This window comes from Neoarius graeffei, chromosome 27, assembly GCF_027579695.1.
Source record: "Neoarius graeffei isolate fNeoGra1 chromosome 27, fNeoGra1.pri, whole genome shotgun sequence".
Lineage (NCBI taxonomy): Eukaryota > Metazoa > Chordata > Actinopteri > Siluriformes > Ariidae > Neoarius > Neoarius graeffei.
This window is the reverse complement of record NC_083595.1, coordinates 313,271-333,245: the sequence shown is the minus strand read 5'-3', so window position 1 is coordinate 333,245 and position 19,975 is coordinate 313,271. Positions and strand designations below refer to the sequence as shown.

General features: G+C 43.4%; 1 protein-coding gene across 1 annotated transcript; it reads left to right on the top strand.

The window, feature by feature from the left end:
• Positions 1 to 1,201: 1,201 nt before the first annotated feature.
• Positions 1,202 to 15,960, top strand: LOC132874729 (zinc finger protein 501-like). Its single transcript, XM_060911107.1, has 3 exons — positions 1,202 to 1,263; positions 1,433 to 1,611; positions 14,309 to 15,960. Exons 1-3 carry the CDS (start codon positions 1,208 to 1,210, stop codon positions 15,601 to 15,603), a joined length of 1,530 nt encoding a protein of 509 aa, XP_060767090.1. The 5' UTR covers positions 1,202 to 1,207; the 3' UTR covers positions 15,604 to 15,960.
• Positions 15,961 to 19,975: the final 4,015 nt, after the last annotated feature.

The window sequence follows — 19,975 nt, the reverse complement described above, 5'->3', positions numbered from 1 at the left end:
TCTTGTAGCCTTCACCTTTGTGGTGTAAAGAAATTATTTTCTTTGGGGAATTCTGAAGAGACAAGTTGAGCATCACTCTCCATCCAGCATCCAGTCACTAAAAGAGGTCATTGTTGAAGAATGGAAAAAGACTGATGTTGCAAAATATCGCCAACTTGTTCATTCCATACCTAGAAGACTTGGTGCTGTCATTAAAAATCATGGAGGCCATACAAAGTACTAGATGTAGTAGTTTTTGTTGTGGGGTGTACTCATTTTTGCACCACCCTAACTTGAGTAAAACAGAAAAAATGTGTAATCTAAGTTATATTATTAACCTTACTTTCACGTTATAAGTTAAACAGATGTTATATTAAACTTTGTCTTGTCAACATTTTGGAAATTGTTTGTGTTCATTGAGATTGTTTAAAATGTTACTTTTCAAAGGGGGTGTACTCATTTACGCTGAGTACTGTAACTTCTGCATAGTGACAAAACCAGCCATATGCTGGGGGGGAATCCGGCTAAACCCCTGCTGCAACAGGCCCTCTTAAAACTGCAGGGCATATTTTACAAGTACCATGCAACTATCTGAGGAAATTATGATTAAAACATTGATAGAATTAGACTAAAATTAACATTGAGTTCCATTGATGAAATCTTGACCAAAAAAAAAAAGACTAAAATGTAACTATTTTCAGGACACAAGACTAAAAGTAAATTTAAAATCATTTAAATTAAAGATGAACACTGCTACACTGAACTAAAACAACATTGGCGCCCAAATAAATATTACTTGTACAGATCAAAAATATTTTATATAAAACCCATTTAGAGACAGAACTGACTTTTAAAGTTGTGTATTTTTGTAGCTGTCTGTTTAGAGACCAAAACACAAGGGACAGATATTTATCAGAGAGGTCTGATTCACAGCACAGCTTTGCCATGTCAGAAGTAAAGCCTTTTATGAGAAACCTTTCCTTTGCCTAAATTCTGATAAAGCCTTGCCTGCATTTTCCTATAGTTACTAAATTCATCTCGGAGCTTGTCAGCTGTTTTGTGAATCTTACGATACAGTCAAAAACGTTTAATTCAGCCTTCATGAGGCTTAATAATATTGGCATGAGCCATTGTTCTTGTTTCTGTAAACCCCCATTTAAAGCCATATTTTGATTTCGTGTAAAAAAAAAAATGTAAATGTGGTATTTTTCTACAGGTATACAGGAGCATGCAGTGTGAAGAATACATCGATGCCAAAAGAGAGACGCATGTGAATTGGATGAGGTGAGCAGTACACCAGCTGTTGGGTCGTTTTAGTGATTGGATTTTACAGCTCCTCATTTGTTGGAAGAACTTTATCTTCATGTCATTGATATCTCCACCATGCTTTCTCCAAGTCTGTAACTCTGATCTGATTTTTACCTTTTTCTGAAACGTTGCCTCACTCTTTTAGGTATGTGAATTGTGCCCGTAATGAAGAAGAACAGAATCTTGTGGCATTTGAGTATCAAGGGGGAATTCTGTATCGTTGCTGTCGATCCATTAACCCAGGACAGGAGCTCTTGGTGTGGTATGAAGAGGAGTACACCAAAGAACTCAGTCCTGCACCTACAGGAACAACCACACAGCAAGGTGTTACTTTTGTCTAAGAGGTTATAGAGGTTATTTTCTGTATCATTTCGTGACGTTTCTGAGCCTACCAGTGTTTCTGGGATGAAAGCTGTTGCACAATGCAGTCTGCAATAACTAGAGCATTCCCCAGAAAACTCATTTTGGCCTGTTCCACCAACCAGGTAGGTCTTCTCGATCATATGACCGTGACCAACCAGAGAGGGTGAAGTCTATCAGCTTCCTTTGAGACACGTGAAGTCCACCCACTGCATATCTTGCTATTGCGAAACTGACTACAGTGATGCTTGAAAGTTTGTGAACCCTTTAGAATTTTCTATATTTCTGCATAAATATGATGTAAAACAACATCAGATTTTCACACAAGTCCTAAAAGTAGATAAAGAGAACCCAGTTAAACAAATGAGACAAAAATATTATACTTGGTCATTTATTTATTGAGGAAAATGATCCAATATTACATATCTGTGAGTGGCAAAAATATGTGAACCTTTGCTTTCAGTATCTGGTGTGACCCCCTTGTGCAGCAATAACTGCAATTAAACGTTTCTGATAACTGTTGATCAGTCCTGCACACCGGCTTGGAGGAATTTTAGCCCATTCGTCCATACAGAACAGCTTCAACTCTGGGATGTTGGTGGGTTTCCTCACATGAACTGCTCGCTTCAGGTCCTTCCACAACATTTTGATTGGATTAAGGTCAGGACTTTGACTTGGCCATTCCAAAACATTAAACATTCTTCTTTAACCATTCTTTGGTAGAACAACTTGTGTGCTTAGGGTCATTGTCTTGCTGCATGACCCACCTTCTCTTGAGATTCAGTTCATGGACAGATGTCCTGACATTTTCCTTTAGAATTCACTGGTATAATTCAGAATTCATTGTTCCATCAATGATGGCAAGCCGTCCTGGCCCAGATGCATCAAAACAGGCCCAAACCATGATAGTACCACCACCATGTTTCACAGATGGGATAAGGTTCTTATGCTGGAATACAGTGTTTTCCTTTCTCCAAACATAACGCTTCTCATTTAAACCAAAATGTTCTATTTTGGTCTCATCCATCCACAATACATTTTTCCAATAGCCTTCTGGCTTGTCCACATGATCTTTAGCAAACTGCAGACGAGCAGCAATGTTCTTTTTGGAGAGCAATGGCTTTCTCCTTGCAACCCTACCATGCACACCATTGTTGTTCAGTGTTCTCCTGATGGTGGACTCATGAACAGTAACATTAGCTGATGTGAGAGAGGCCTTCAGTTGCGTAGAAGTTACTCTGGGGTCCTTTGTGACTTCGCCGACTATTACACGCCTTGCTCTTGGAGTGATCTCTGTTGGTTGATCACTCCTGGGGAGGGTAACAATGGTCTTGAATTTCCTCTACTTGTACACAATCTGTCTGACTGTGGATTGGTGGAGTCCAAACTCTTTAGAGACGGTTTTGTAACCTTTTCCAGCCTGATGAGCATCAACAACGCTTTTTCTGAGGTCCTCAGAAATCTCCTTTGTTCATGCCATGATACACTTCCACAAATATGTGTTGTGAAGATCAGACTTTAATATATTCGTTTTTTAAATAAAACAGGGTGCCCACTCACACCTGATTGTCATCCCATTGATTGAAAACACCTGACTCTAGTCCCCCGGTGCAAAGCGAAACTACGTGATGTTAGTCCATTGGTGATTACTGTGGCTGAAGGTGATGTGTATAGAATTTTGATCCAATTAATGAAGGATTCCCCAAAACCAAACCTCCCTAATGTGGAGAACAGGAAATTCCAGATGCCCACTCTCTCCTTCACTATTTACCATCTTCATTGAACCTTTAGCCGCCGCCATCCGACAGAATTCCCTCATCAAGGGAGTTCAAACTCCAAATTTACATCACAAAATTAGTCTCTATGCTGATGATATCTTACTTTTCTTACAAAATCCCCCAACATCTGTACACGAAACTATTGAACTGATCAACACATTCTCCAACATTTCTGAATATTCTATCAACTGGAACAAATCTGCAATCCTCCCATTACATTCCAACAGCTGGGATGTGTCGGCCCACTCATCACCTATTCCTCTATGTACCAATCATATCACATACCTGGGGATAAGGGTTTCCCCCAAGCTGTCAGACTTGTTTGGTCTAAATTTCACCCCCCTACTCAGTTCAATAACTGATGACCTCCAGCGCTGGATGAACCTTCCACTATCCATCATGGGCAGGATATCAGTTATCAAAATGACAGTTTTACCCAAAGTTAACTATTTACTTTCAATGATTCCTATTCAGCCTACCCAATCCTGGTTTAAATCACTAGACTCTACAATCATCAAATTCTATTGGAAAAACAAGACACCAAGAATCAAACTGACCACACTTCAAAAACCTAAAATACTAGGTGGTCTAGAGGCGCCACACTTCTATCATTATGCACTGGCCAACCAGCTTCAATACATTTACAAATGGATACATCCCACTTCACTTGAATTCACCTGGTTAGACCTAGAACAAACCATTTGCAAGGATATTCAGATCTCAGACTTACCTTTCTGCAGCCAGTCAGTCAAAAAGCATCCATCTTTCAAAGCTCCAACCATAGCATCAAGTCTGACAGCTTGGTGGAAGTTTTACGACCTTACTAATTCGCCTCTGACACTATCAAATCACACCCCTATCTGGAATAATCCTGATTTCACCATCAATAAAAAACCACTCAACTTTCTCACATGGATAGGCAAGGGTATCACTCATCTTCATCATATCATCCAAGACAATAGACTGGTCTCTTTTCCCTATTTGGTCCAGAAGCATGGCATTGAGGGTAAACACTTCTTACAGTATCTTCAAATTAAATCAACTATTCAAGCAAAATGGAATATTCAGATACCTAATTTAGACATCCCCCCCACAAATCTTGGAACTGATTAACATACCCTCCCCTCAAAAAATCCTTTCCAAAATATACAAAATTATATCACAATCCGAAAAAACTTTAAGCCTTCCATACCACAATTGGGAATCAGACCTGTCCATTACTCCTGATGCCGGCTTCTGGACCCAAATCTGCAAAAATATCTATCTAATGACTAAAAATGCCAATCTTCAACTAATACAGTACAAGGTACTCCACAGATTTCACTACACTGCACAGAAACTGGCAAGAATGGGTTTTGGCTCCGACACGTGTTCCCACTGCATACTAAACACCCCGGACACATACATCCACGCTGTCTGGCATTGCACCCCAATCCATAGGTTCTGGATAAAAGTCACAGACTCACTCACCTCTATCCTTGGCCATCACATCCCAGCAACTCCTTCCCTCTGCATACTAGGAGATACATCTTCAACCAACCTTAACACCACAGACAATAAATTTCTTCTGGTAGCACTAACTGTCGCCAAGAAAACAATCCTCATGAACTAGAACTCAATCCACATTACCCATTGGAAAAACCTGCTAGCAGATTATATATCATTAGACAATCCTACCTCTCCCAACTTACTCCATACTCGGAATACACACTCCCCTTGGTCATCTTACCTCACCTTTTTACAGACTTGACCTGGCCCTCTGTGCCTGAGATCCAGTCCCAACGCCACACTCAAATATCCTTCCATAATCGTTAATACTTAGCCATACATATTAGGAAAGGGAGGATGGAAGCTGGAATCTCTTATCTCTGTTTGTTTATGTACTTCATTTATTAATTTTTCCCACCACTCCCTCCCTCCCTCTGCTACCGTCTTCCCTCCCCCACTTCATCTACTCTTGTTATACCTGGGCTTCTGGGATGGCGTGGTCAGCCCCATCCTGTCTGGCTGTCAGGTGGGTCTGGCGTTGGTTGGTGCCATTGGGAGGGTTGATGGGTCAGGGTTCCCCTCCGGGTCAGGGTCCCGAGGTTTTCTCGGCACCCCTCCCACCCCACGCATGCACTCTGATACCTGCCTAGTCTTGGTATTGCACAGCGCGCCTTATCCTCTTTTAAATGCTCTACACATTAGGAAGCACACACCATTTGTCCACCTTCAATAAGAACAACATGATAGACTAGGGTAGGGGAGTGGGAAGTGCATGTGGGAAACCTCTGCAGGTGCTTCGCTGCACTCCTTGCCTCTTTTAATGCAAATACATCTCTTCTTTTAATGCAGTACATTTTAGAGAAGGCACACATTCTTGTCATATACAGTCATATATAGGATAGGTAGGGCGTGTTGTGCAGGGGCTATGGGGGGGCTGGTGTCGGTGTATGGGGCATCAGGGCCCGGAGCCCTGCCTCATGCAGTACCTCCCCCTCCCCTCTGTCGTCCCATCATGATTTAACTTGGGCAGGGGGGGCTGGCACCATAGCCATAACATGTGCTCAGGTAGTCATCATAATTAACTATTAAATAACTATTATTTTTAGAATTTCTATCTATAAAAAATTTACTAACACAAATGATTAGCAAATAAAATAATACTCCCCCTCCCCCCTCTCCTTCATCATGATCCAGTTTCCTTCTTCCTGGCCCGACACAGACCAGCACTGCTTATATACACTCACACACACACACACACACACACACACACACACACACACACACGTGCTTACTTTCACATATCCCGCTCCCCCCCAACATATACACACTGTCCCTCCACCCATAATTCAAGGCCCAAAACCCCTCCAAATCCCCCCCACCTACCCTCCTCTATCTCATATGCACATTCATTACCCCTAATCAACCCCACCCATCCTCCCCTATACAGCAATATAGCTCTTGTTTATCTTTGTCGAATTTGTCTCCATGTGTTCTGTTACATCTCTTTGTTAACATATTAGTAGTATTGTCCAGCCTTTGAAATTGTTGTTAGTTACGTCAGTGCTTCTGTTGTATGTCGTGTATGTATTGATTTGTTTCATTCTGTCCTTTTTACTTTGTATTTGTTTGTATTTGTTAGCAAATAAATTAAAAAAAAAAACACCTGACTCTAATTTCACCTTCAAATTAACTGCTAATCCTAGAGGTTCACATACTTTTGCCACTCAGATATGTAATATTGGATCACTTTCCTCAATAAATAAATGACCAAGTATAATATTGTTGTCTCATTTGTTTAACTGGGTCCTCTTTATCTACTTTTAGGACTTGTGTGAAAATCTGATGATGTATTAGGTCATATTTATGCAGAAATATAGAAAATTCTAAAAGGTTCACAAACTTTCAAGCACCACTGTATATAGTAAACCACAAGATATTGTTGTAGTTTTATTCATCATGCCCAGTTTAACCAGAAGTAGCGTAAAATGTGTGCCCTGTGGATCCTGAGTGGCACAGCAGAAAAGTGTTGTCCCCGTCATCCTCCCCATCATCCAGATATTGCCACTTTCAAATCCTGATGACGCCACAATCATCTGTGGTTGGGAGCTCAAGAGAGCAAAATTGTCTGGGCTTTCCGGGAGGGAGAGATGGCATGCTCTCTCTTCTCTGCCCTGTCAGTTACACTGGCCAGTCATGGGTGTGTGAGAGCACATTTAAAAGGAAGTAAGTGGATTGGGCTTTCGTCCGAGTGTGCTTTGCAGCCCCCTGACATTGTATGAGTAAAACGTGGTCAACTGGTGTTTCTTGTCTTGGAGGAAGCACATGATAGCCCTCCCTGGTTGGTAGCTGTTATGTGATACTGGAGAGGAGTCTGATGGGTGGGAATTGGCCATGGCTAAAGTAGGGAGAAAATTGGGGGGGGAATGCCCTGTCACAGCAAACACATAATATAGGATAATGTCAGACCTCCCCATATTACAGAAACACTGGGGGGGGCATCATTATAATACCTTCAGTGCAATATAACCAGCTGGCTGGAAAGAAGTTAGTTGAAAAAAAAACATGCAGTGTCTCTGAACCAAGCGAAGTTGTTAATTGGATAATGCAGCTGTCAGTCAAACCCATCAACCATTATAAAAATCAATTGCAACACGTTTGCTTAATTTCAGGAGCATATGTGATGGTTATATTATCAAGCAATTTAACAAGCAATAACAATTTTAGTATTTTTATGGAATTCAATAATTCCACAAGAGTCATACCATGGAGAACTTATCTTTTTAAGTATGTTAAATTTTAGCTCCTTAAAGTGCATATCACTGGTAAATTCAGGAGCAAGATCAATGGAATTCTCCTATTTTATATTAAACTTTGGTCAAATATCTGCCACAGTTTGCATTTTGTGCAATTTTTTTTGCCTTGCACAATACCAGAAAAATTCAGTTGGAAATCAAGCCATTTGAGGTGAATTGGTCCACCTCTGGAAAAAACTAGGCATTTAGATTTCCCGCCAAACATTGATTTTCGTGACGTCGCGTGTGGGATGCCTCCCTCTCAATCCTACGTCAGCGCTGGTTTGTTTATGAGAAAACGACCTGGTGGTTTTCTGCAAATTTCTTCAACGTTATCACGTAATTATTAAAATGATTAACAGATGTATCGTAGGAGGGTGTAGCAACACCAATCATGATGGGATTAGTACTCGTCGTTTTCCAAAAGACCGGACAAGGAGAGAGAAATGGGAGCGCTTTGTGCAAGGCACACACACACTCGCACAGACTGTGCACTGAAACCGTGCAAGCTCTCGTAGCCTGCTGGTGCTTCCACAGGTAACGTCACGAATCTCGCTCCAGACTCCCTTGGGATTTTTCCAGATGCGTTTTATTTTTTCCCTTCCTAGAACTGCCACCTTATTGCGGTGGAGGGGTTTGTGTGCTTGAATGATCCTAGGAGCTATGTTGTCGGGGGCATTACGCCCCTGTTAGGGTCTCCCAAGGCAGACAGGTCCTTGGTGACAGGCCAGACCAAGAGCAGTTCATCAAAACCCTTATGGATAAAATAAAATCAAGGACCATGATGTTGCCCGGCATGGCGCAGCCGGGGCCCCACCCTGGAGTCAGGCCCGGGGTTGGGGCTCGTATGCGAGCGCTTGGTGGCCGGGCCTTTGCTCATGGGGCCCGGCCGGGCTCAGCCCGAAGCGGTGACGTGGGCCCGACCTCCTGTGGGTTCACCACCCACAGAGGTAGCCGTAGGGGGCCGGTGCGGTGTGAATTGGGCGGCAGTCGAAGGCAGGGGCCTTGACGACCTGATCCCTGAACACAGTGGCTAGCTGTTGGGACATGGAATGTCACTTCGCTGGGGGGGAAAGAGCCTGAGCTTGTGCGGGAGGTTGAGAGGTACCGGCTAGAGATAGTCGGGCTCACCTCCATGCACAGCTTGGGCTCCGGAACCCAGCTCCTCGAGAGAGGCTGGACACTCTCCACTTCTCTGGAGTCACCCATGGTGAGCGGCGGCGGGCTGGTGTGGGCTTGCTTGTAGCTCCCCAGCTCAGTCGCCATGTGTTGGAGTTTACCCCAGTGAATGAGAGGGTCGCCTCTCTGCGCCTTCAGATCGGGGAGAGGGCTCTTGCTGTCGTTTGTGCCTACGGGCCGAATAGCAGTATAGAGTATCCGGCCTTCTTGGAGTCCCTGGGAGAGGTACTGAGAGGTGTTCAGACTGGGGACTCCATTGTTCTACTGGGGGACTTCAATGCTCACGTGGGCGACGACAGTGACACCTGGAGGAGCGTGATTGGGAGGAATGGCCTCCCCAATCTGAACCCGAGTGGTGTTTTTTGTTATTGGATTTTTGTGCTAGTCACGGTTTGTCCATAACTAACACCATGTTCGAGCATAGGGGTGTCCATAAGTGCACGTGGCACCAGGACACCTTAGGTCGGAGGTCAATGATCGACTTTGTTGTCGTTTAATCTGATCTCCGGCCCTATGTCTTGGACACTCGGGTGAAGAGAGGGGCTGAGCTGTCAACTGATCACCACCTGGTGTTGAGTTGGATCCACCGGCGGAGGAGGAAGCTGGACAGACCTGGCAGGCCCAAACATATGATGAGGGTCTGCTGGGAACATCTGGCCGAGCATTCTATCGGGGAGGTCTTTAACTCCCAGCTTCCAAGGGAGGCGGGGGACATTGAGTCTGAGTGGACCATGTCCTCTATTGTAGACGCGGCTGTTCGGAGTTGTGGCCGCAAGGTCTCCAGTGCCTGTTGTGGCGGGAATCCCCGAACCCGGTGGTGGACACCGGAAGTAAGGGATGTCGTCTAGCTGAAGGAGTCCTATCGGGCCATGTTGGCCTCCGGGACTCCTGAGGCAGCTGATGGGTATCGGCAGGCCAGGCGGAGGCAAAAACTTGGAACTGGGAGGAGTTCAGTGAAGCCATGGAAGAGGACTATCGGTCGGCCTCGAAGAAATTCTGGCAAACCGTCCGGCGCCTCAGGAGGGGGAAGCAGTACTCTGCCAACATTGTTTACGGTGCGGGTGGGGAGCTGTTGACCTCAACTGGGGACATTGTCGGGCGGTGGAAGGAATACTTTGAGGATCTCCTCAAACCCACCGTCATGTCTTCCATTGAGGAAGTGGAGGCTGATGACTCAGAGGTGGACTTGTCCATTACCCAAGCCGAAGTCACTGAGGTGGTTTGCAAGCTCCTCAGTGGTAAGACAACGGGGGTGGATGAGATCCGCCCTGAGTATCTCAAGTCTCTGGATGTTGTGGGGCTGACATGCCTCTGCAACATCGCGTGGCGGTTGGGGACAGTGCCTCTGGTGTGGCAGACTGGGGTGGTGGTCCTTCTTTTTAAGAAAGGGGACTGGTGGGTGTGCTCCAATTATAGGGGAATCACACTTCTCAGCCTCCCTGGGAAGGTTTCCAGAGAGGAGAACTCGGCCAATAGCCGAACCTTGGCTGCAGGAGGAACAAAGCTGTTTTCGTCCTGGTCGCTGTAGGTATCATGCCGCCATCTTGTGTCTAAGAACTACACTTCCGCTTTGACTACGTCACGCCTGGGCGGGATCACGTACATCATTCCTCAGGTTTCACATAAGAGACTTGGAAACTCCATTTTTCTTTGTCTCTGGTGTCTGAACTCAGCGGAGGACAGACCATAGAGGGACACTCACCATCGGACCGTCCGAAACCACAACTCTTTCCTGCAAGAGACACGTTTTAGAACGTTCTCCTCCTTCTATCCACCCTTGATCACGGTGGACTCCAGGAAACACGCGCGCTTTTAACTCAAGTGAGTTATAAACCGGTTTTCTCAGTCATTCTTTTAGTACGTACTAGACTGCAACCAAAAGGCAGTTTTATTGGTGTTGGGAGCGGCTGGACCGTCCTAACCTGTCTGATCAGAACTTTCTTCTCACGAGCTACGAAGATCTTCAAAGAAAACTTCAGAGCAACCGCTCGCTCTCTCTCTGTCTCTCCGAAGTGCAATCTCCAGCCTGCCTGTCATTTCCACGGAAGAGACTCTGCTTTCTACAGAAGACGAAAGTTTGCAGTAAGGAAAGGCACTGGGCAAAAATAATGTTAGTCTAATCAGTAAATTAATTCACTAAGTGTGAAATTATATTAAGGAATAAGTGTGCACACTGTGTATTATTGTTGATTTTCTATTATTTGGTATTATTGATTTAAAATTGGTTAATCCATAAGTTTGTGCATCTCTCTCTCTCTCTCTCTCTCTCTCTCTCTCTCTCTCTCCTAACATTCTAATTGCATTTAACTCACTCATATTTTGACCTTATTAAGATTTCAGTGAGTTTGATAATGTTATGAGTGTGGAATTTCTTTGTTACTGAGAAAACGCGTGCTCACTAAATCCTGAGGGGTCCCCTCCTCCAAGATTGCAGATAGGACACTCTGGCTCGTCCTGGCACGGACACGCACGCGCGCACACACGAACATACCAAAACGTCAGATAAGAACATTCCAAATTTTATAGCTCCCTCATACACACACACCTTGGCTCAGGGCTAGGGGCCTAACACACACACACACACACACACACACACACCACACAAACCCTCACATATATACACACCTCACTGCTTGTATATATTGATTATTATTTTTATCTTTGTATAATAAATTCATTTATTATCAATGCTGTGTGTGTACTCATCTGCTGTTCGATATTCTGAAGTGGCCCAGTCAAAAGAATTCAAGGAAGGTGTAGACAATTTGTAATATGGTAAGTGATCAATAATAATTTGATAAGATACCATAATCTAGCTGTTTGGTAATTTATCCAGGATTAATGGTATGATTCATTAAATGATTCACTAAATGATTCATTGAACGGTTCACCAAATGATCCATTGAACGATTCACTAAATGATTCACGGATTCATTAAATGATTCCTTGATTCGATTCATTGAATGATTCACTTCAACGATCCAAATGAGACTGATTTTATGTAATTATTAAAGATTGATCACTTATCCAAATCTTAAATACACAAATCCTTAATTACACCTACATCGCGGAACACTGGACTCGCTCTATACCCTTCATAGGTTGCTCGAGGGTTCATGGGAGTTTGCCCAACCAGTCCACATATGCCTTGTGGATCTGGAGAAGGCATTCGACAGTGTCCCTCATGGTATTCTGTGCGGGGTGCTTCGGGAGTATGGGGTTTGGGGCTCTTTGCTAAGGGTTGTCCGGTCCCTATACGAAAGGATCAGGAGTCTGGTTCGCATTGCCGGCAGTAAGTCAGACCTGTTCCCAGTGTATGTTGGACTCCGGCAGGGCTGCCCTTTGTCACCGTTTCTGTTCATAATTTTTATGGACGGATTTTCTAGGCGCAGCCAGGGGCCGGAAGGAATCCTGTTTGGGAACCACAGGATTTCATCTCTGCTTTTTGCGGATGATGAGGTCCTGTTGGCTTCTTCAAACCAGGACCTTCAGCATGCACTGGGGCGGTTTGCAGTCGAGTGTGAAGCGGCTGGGATGAGACTCAGCACCTCCAAGTCTGAGGCCATGGTTCTTGACCGGAAAAGGGTGGCTTGCCCTCTCCAGGTTGGTGGAGAAGTCCTGCCTCAAGTGGAGGAGTTTAAGTATCTCGGGATCTTGTTCACAAGTGAGGAAAGGATGGAGCGTGAGATTGACAGGCGGATCGGTGCAGCTTCTGCAGTGATGCGGTCGCTTTACCGGTCCATCGTGGTGAAGGAGATGAGCCAAAAGGCGAAGCTCTCGATTTACCAGTCGATCTACGTTCCGATTCTCACCTATGGTCATGAGCTTTGGGTAATGACCAAAAGAACAAGATCGCGGATACAAGCGGCCGAAATGAGTTTCCTTCGCAGGGTGGCTGGGCGCTCCCTTAGGGTGAGAAGCACAGTCACTCGGGAGGAGCTCGGAGTAGAGCCGCTGCTCCTCCACATCGAGAGGAATCAGCTGAGCTGGCTCGGGCATCTCTTTCGGATGCCTCCTGGACGCCTCCCTGGGGAGGTGTTCCAGGCATGTCCCCCCGGGAGGAGGCCCCGGGGAAGACCCAGGACATGCTGGAGGGACTGTGTCTCTCAGCTGGCCTGGGAACGCCTCGGTGTTCTTCCCGAGGAGCTGGCCGAGGTGTCTGAGGAAAAGGAAGTTTGGGCTTCCATGCTCAAACTGCTGCCTCCGCGACCCGGCCCCGGATAAGCGGACGAGACAAGATGAGACATTTTATTTTATTTTTTTCTGCTGTCGATAGATGGCCTTGTGCAAAATTACCCTTCTCGATGAGTGTGTAAAGGGACATAGTTTCATTTAAAAAAAAATGAAATTGGTCCAGGATATGCACTTTAAACTCTTGCAGCTGAAGAACTTCAACATGTTAAGGAACAAATAGCGTCCGATTGAATTAATGAACAATTAAACACATGGCGGTTTGGCTGCTTTATTTCTACAAACCACACCATGGCATTCTTAAAATACTGCAGTAAGGAAATTCCTACTGCTGCAGACCTACTTGAATGCCATCTGAACCGATGCAGTGTGTCCCTTTTTTTTTTTTTTAATCGTCGTAAAGTGCCATGTCAGCATCTGACGTTGGCGACCACTAATCTGAAAGCACTACAATCAGCAGCCAAGTGCAGCAGGTCAATGATCTTCTTTCTTGTCACCAACGTCAGGTCGTCTGTGAAGGCTTTCCTAGGTCTACCTCTCTTTCTTTTACCTTCTATACGTCCTTTTTTTAAAATACATCTACATTTAAATTAAATGACTATGTCTTAATTTATGGATGTTGGCTTGCTTTCATCAATTACATTAATATGAATCATGGGGCTTCACAAAATCCCACAAAACTTAATTTCATGAAATTTGTGTGTAATTGAAATTAATAAGAGTTTTAAACTTGACAACCTAATCCATATAAAAATCCAGATAGAAAATACATATTTGCTTGTGTAAATGCTACTAGAAACTATTTGCAAATAAATCTATCCATATCCAGTTTGATAAATAAAGCCCATTTTTGGATCTTTCAGAACCTTGAATGTGAGGGCTGAGTTTCCTTCTCAATCCTGGATGAGATGTAAATAAGGCTAGGCTTGCCATTACCCAGACTTGACATGATGTCCAACAGGAACCAACAACTCCCCTTTGGTCGCTCAGACCCACGGGGCTATGGCCAATGCTGCGCATAGCTGCTGTTCCAGGACCTTATTGAATCTCCCAGTATTCCAAGCTAGAGGCTGCTATATCTTAGTCCGCAACCTTTTGTTTTTCTCTCAGTCTCAATTCATGTAGAATCTTGATTTTCAGTAAAAGCACTCCTTACATTGGGTTAGTGTTGTTATATTTTATAATCTTGTTGCATTTCATGTTCAATTTATTTTTGTCCTTTCATTTCTCCAGAAGTAAAGAACGCTCTGCTGCAAGTCTTGTCATGCTCCACATGCCCTCGTTCCGATACATCTCCAATTTACCTTGACAAGCATATCCAGAGATGCCACTATGAAGAGTACGTGAGACTGCGAGAATCAGGAGAGATTAAATATAAGCTTCAGATCCCCTCCAAATGCTGCAGTCGTCAACCAACATCAACTGATATTATCCATTCTGATACCTCCCATAATGATATACAGAAGGAACTTCACCACTGCTCAGATTGTGGAAAGCGTTTTACTTACCAGAGTGCTCTCAACACACAACAGCGCGTTCACACAGGAGAGAAGCCGTATCACTGCTCACAGTGTGGGAAGAATTTTACTAGTCAGAGTGATCTCCAACGACACCAGCGCATTCACACAGGAGAGAAGCCGTATAACTGCTCACAGTGTGGGAAGAGTTTTACTCGTCAGAGTCATGTCCAAATACACCAGCGCATTCACACAGAAGAGAAGCCGTATAACTGCTCACAGTGTGGGAAGAGTTTTACTCATCAGAGTAATCTCCAAACACACCAGCGCATTCACACAGGAGAGAAGCCGTATCACTGCTCACAGTGTGGAAAGAGTTTTACTCGTCAGAGTCATCTCCAACAACACCAGCGCATTCACACAGGAGAGAAGCCGTTTCACTGCTCACAGTGTGGGAAGAGTTTTACTCGTCAGAGTCATCTCCAACAACACCAGCGCATTCACACAGGAGAGAAGCCGTATCACTGCTCACAGTGTGGGAAGAGTTTTACTCGTCAGAGTGATCTCCAAACACACCAGCGCATTCACACAGGAGAGAAGCCGTATCACTGCTCACTGTGTGGGAAGAGTTTTACTCGTCAGAGTGATCTCCAAACACACCAGCGCATTCACACAGGAGAGAAACCGTATCACTGCTCACAGTGTGGGAAGAGTTTTACTCAGCAGAGTCACTTCCAAACACACCAGCGCATTCACACAGGAGAGAAGCCGTATCACTGTTCACAGTGTGGAAAGAGTTTTATTCGTCAGAGTCATCTCCAACAACACCAGCGCATTCACACAGGAGAGAAGCCGTATCACTGCTCACAGTGTGGAAAGAGTTTTATTCGTCGGAGTTATCTCCAACAACACCAGCGCATTCACACAGGAGAGAAGCCGCATCACTGCTCACAGTGTGGAAAGAGTTTTACTCATCAGTGTGATCTCCAGCAACACCAGCACGTTCACGCAGGAGAGAAGCCGCATCACTGCTCAGTGTGGAAAGATGTTTGCTGGTTTAGTTACATTTAAGACCTTCAAGTGCACTAACTCGGAGACATTGCATGTTTTAAAGTTGTCAAATTAAATATGGTTATTACAGTTTTGACTGAAAATGACCTGTACTTTGAACTTTATTGTTCATGTTACACTGGTCAACAATTTTTCAGAAGTTGTCTGCTTCAGAGATGAAATTGGCTATTATGAAATTTGGTGTGTTAAATTAGAAGTGACAGTAAATCAGCTGATTGGCTATGGTTTCCAAGATATTTAAGAATTTGAATTTTATACTTATGTACATTGTGTAGATCGTAATGTTTTAAATATAAATTGTAAAACTCGGTCTCTTCATGTGTTTATGGTCGGTTCATATGATATTTCACCTGTTCTCTTTATGTAACACTAGAAAATCAGCAAAAAGTTTATATAAATAAAATGTATTATGAACCAAATTGCAAAAAACAAAACAATTTTATTTAGTTTTTGGCAGCTTGTCTCTTGTATTCATGGAATGGAGCATCTCTTGTCGAGCAAAGACTTGATCTCGAGTGCATAGCACTGTATGAATTTTTTTTTTTTGAGCTGATATAAGACCAGTTTGTTCATCAGTGATGTCAGTTGATTTATGAATGCATCATCAGTGACTTCCAGGAATAACATGATGTCATGTATGTTGCAATACCGGCTTCAGATTGCATCATTCATTGTTTTGCCAAAAAAAGTAAGTACAACCTGATTCCAAAAAACGTTGGGACAAAGTACAAATTGTAAATAAAAACAGAATGCAATAATTTACAAATCTCAAAAACTGATATTGTATTCACAATAGAACATAGACAACATATCCAATGTCGAAAGTGAGACATTTTGAAATTTCATGCCAAATATTGGCTCATTTGAAATTTCATGACAGCAACACATCTCAAAAAAGTTGGGACAGGGGCAATAAGAGGCTGGAAAAGTTAAAGGTATAAAAAAGGAACAGCTGGAGGACCAAATTGCAACTCATTAGGTCAATTGGCAATAGGTCATTAACATGACTGGGTATAAAAAGAGCATCTTGGAGTGTCAGTGGCTCTCAGAAGTAAAGATGGGAAGAGGATCACCAATCCCTCTAATTCTGCGCCGACAAATAGTGGCGCAATATCAGAAAGGAGTTCGACAGTGTAAAACTGCAAAGAGTTTGAACATATCATCATCTACAGTGCATAATATCATCAAAAGATTCAGAGAATCTGGAAGAATCTCTGTGCGTAAGGGTCAAGGCCGGAAAACCATACCGGGTGCCCGTGATCTTCGGGCCCTTAGACGGCACTGCATCACATACAGGCATGCTTCTGTATTGGAAATCACAAAATGGGCTCAGGAATATTTCCAGAGAACATTATCTGTGAACACAATTCACCGTGCCATCCGCCGTTGCCAGCTAAAACTCTATAGTTCAAAGAAGAAGCCGTATCTAAACATGATCCAGAAGCCAGACGTCTTCTCTGGGCCAAGGCTCATTTAAAATGGACTGTGGCAAAGTGGAAAACAGTTCTGTGGTCAGATGAATTGAAATTTGAAGTTCTTTATGGAAATCGGGGACGCCGTGTCATTCGGATTAAAGAGGAGAAGGACGACCCAAGTTATCAGCGCTCAGTTCAGAAGCCTGCATCTCTGATGGTATGGGGTTGCATTAGTGCGTGTGGTATGGGCAGCTTACACATCTGGAAAGACACCATCAATGCTGAAAGGTATATTCAGGTTCTAGAGCAACATATGCTCCCATCCAGACAATGTCTCTTTCAGGGAAGACCTTGCATTTTCCAATATGACAATGCCAAACCACATACTGCATCAATTACAGCATCATGGCTGCGTAGAAGAAGGGTCCAGATACTGAACTGGCCAGCCTGCAGTCCAGATCTTTCACCCATAGAAAACATTTGGCGCATCATAAAACGGAAGATACGACAAAAAAGACCTAAGTCAGTTGAGCAACTAGAATCCTACATTAGATAAGAATGGGTTAACATTCCTATCCCTAAACTTGAGCAACTTGTCTCCTCAGTCCCCAGACGTTTACAGACTGTTGTAAAGAGAAAAGGGGATGTCTCACAGTGGTAAACATGGCCTTGTCCCACCTTTTTTGAGATGTGGTGTTGTCATGAAATTTAAAATCACCTAATTTTTCTCTTTAAATGATACATTTTCTCAGTTTAAACATTTGATACATCTATGTTCTATTCTGAATAAAATATGGAATTTTGAAACTTCCACATCATTGCATTCCGTTTTTATTTACAATTTGTACTTTGTCCCAACTTTTTTGGAATTGGGGTTGTACAATACCTTGACCCCTTTACTAGCAATGATTGCTGTTTTAACCTCAAAACCTTCTAATTCTTGACCTTAACCACTTAACTAGCCATAATTGCGTTCTTAAACTCTAAATGTTCTGCTTCTTAACCCAAAACCTTCACCACTGATCAGCAATGATTGTGATATTTGACCTCAAAATTCTCTGTTTCCCAAGCCAACCCCTTGACCAATGACAGATACAATTTAAATAAATAAATAAATAAATAGTTGTCTCTGTTGGGTCCAGAGTTGGAATTTGTACTCAAAAGAATAATCACTGAATTGGGAAAATTCAGTGTCAAAAAATTGTGCTCTATAGCAATTTAGTTTCTTGTGACATTCTTGGGGATTTGTACGCCATCCCCTATGTTGTGCATTGACCATTTCTAAGATGAACCAAGCCTTCTGTTGCAACATAGGCTCCAGCTTGCCTGCGACCCTATAGAACAGGATAAAGTGGCTAGAGATAATGAGACGAAATGTTGGTCTTGGCCTTAAGTGGAGCCTGGTACATGAAAGGGTTAATTGGTTCACCTGCGCTAATTAGCGGAGCGCGCGTGAGTGCTCAAGGGTGTATGGAAAGTTTAGACGCTTGGAGACGCCAGCAGGCACACGGTTTTTCAATCGCTTGTTTGCTTATTGTTTTCTTTTGCGTGAAGTTTAGTTTCATGGACTTTAAAAACCATTTTGTTTCCTACTTAATTTACATTTGGAATAAAACAACAACTATTGAAACCTCTGACTGGCGTCTAGTGTCTTATAAGAAGACATTGCATCGTTGAAAAACTGGCCTAAAGTTGGAAAACCCAGTCTGAAGTAGGAAAATCTCCTGCAAGTTGGAAAACCACAGTTTGGAAGCGTTGCGATAGTTTGGGCGACAGCACTGGAAATTCGAATATTGCTTTGGATACTTGGAAGATTGGAAGCTGCGTTGTCGCAAGCTTGTGGATTACTTGTCAGGAGTTCATGGATGTGGATTTATGTGCTTGTAGGATTGACTGACTTTTCTGGTTGGTGAGAATAAGGCTGAACTGCTGAACGGGCCGCCGTGCTCGCATTTGAACTTGAGCTGCCGCGCGCACTTTACAAACTGAACCGGCCTGTGCGTGCACTGCCTTTCGCCTTTCCTACTGCGCTGTGTTCAACCTTTTTAAGTTAGTAATGAACTTTTGTGTTTAAAGCTTTTGAGTTAAGTTTCAATATGACTGAGGAAGAGACTGAAGACCAGGATTTCTCAAATGAACGACAACTGTTTAAGTTAATTGCAACACGCAGAGGGAAGCTTGGTGTTCTAACACATAAACGTAACGAAATCAACAGCCTTATTGAATCCGGCCAAGATAAAGAAACTGTTGAGAAACAAATTAAGTTATTTGAGGGATTTTTCGTTGAGTTTAATAACTTGCAAGCATCAGTACAGAGATTGATAAAAGAGAACTATGAAAGAGAGGCCGATCATACAGACTGGTACGAACCAAAATTTCAGTTTTACAAAGACTTCTTGGATGGCGTTATAAAATGGGTTCAGTGCGAACAAAGTGATGAAAAGGAGGAAGCGGGTGACGAGGAAGAAGAGGGACAGCGTGAACGTGCCTTCAATATTAAACCCCAGGATAGCGCATCTCAAACAGCTCCCAGTGTTCCGCAGAGCTATAAAGTGACGCGCGTTCTCATGGTGCGTTTACATGTAGCCGGATATCTATGAAGACGCATATTTATTTGTGGTTGCACCTCTCAATTACACAAACGGAGGTTTCAGTCACTGAAAACGGATATCTTTGAAAACTCCGGGCAAAGTGGAGATTTCTGAAAACTCTTCCCGACGTCACGATATGCGTCACAGAACAATATTTGTGTCAGGCGCTCAATATTTTGGTTTGATGGTCTCATGGATGCAACACGGGTGGTTGTCCTTTTTACATATTTGCAAACACTTTTGGTTTGTTTGCATTTGCAAATAGGACTACAACTGCTTTATGAGGAGCAGAGGAGAAGAACTGCGAGGAGGGTCGCAGTTTTTCAGGCACTTTTCCTCCCACCAAGACAAAGGCTTGCTGCTTAC

What these genes read in the sequence shown, in the direction of transcription:
- LOC132874729 (XM_060911107.1), top strand. Translation starts at nt 1,208, where the DNA reads ATGCAGTGTGAAGAATACATCGATGCCAAAAGAGAGACGCATGTGAAT. An exon ending in ACGCATGTGAATTGGATGAG is followed by an intron (nt 1,264 to 1,432) that starts GTGAGCAGTACA and finishes TCACTCTTTTAG; the next exon opens with GTATGTGAATTGTGCCCGTA. An exon ending in AGGAACAACCACACAGCAAG is followed by an intron (nt 1,612 to 14,308) that starts GTGTTACTTTTG and finishes TCATTTCTCCAG; the next exon opens with AAGTAAAGAACGCTCTGCTG.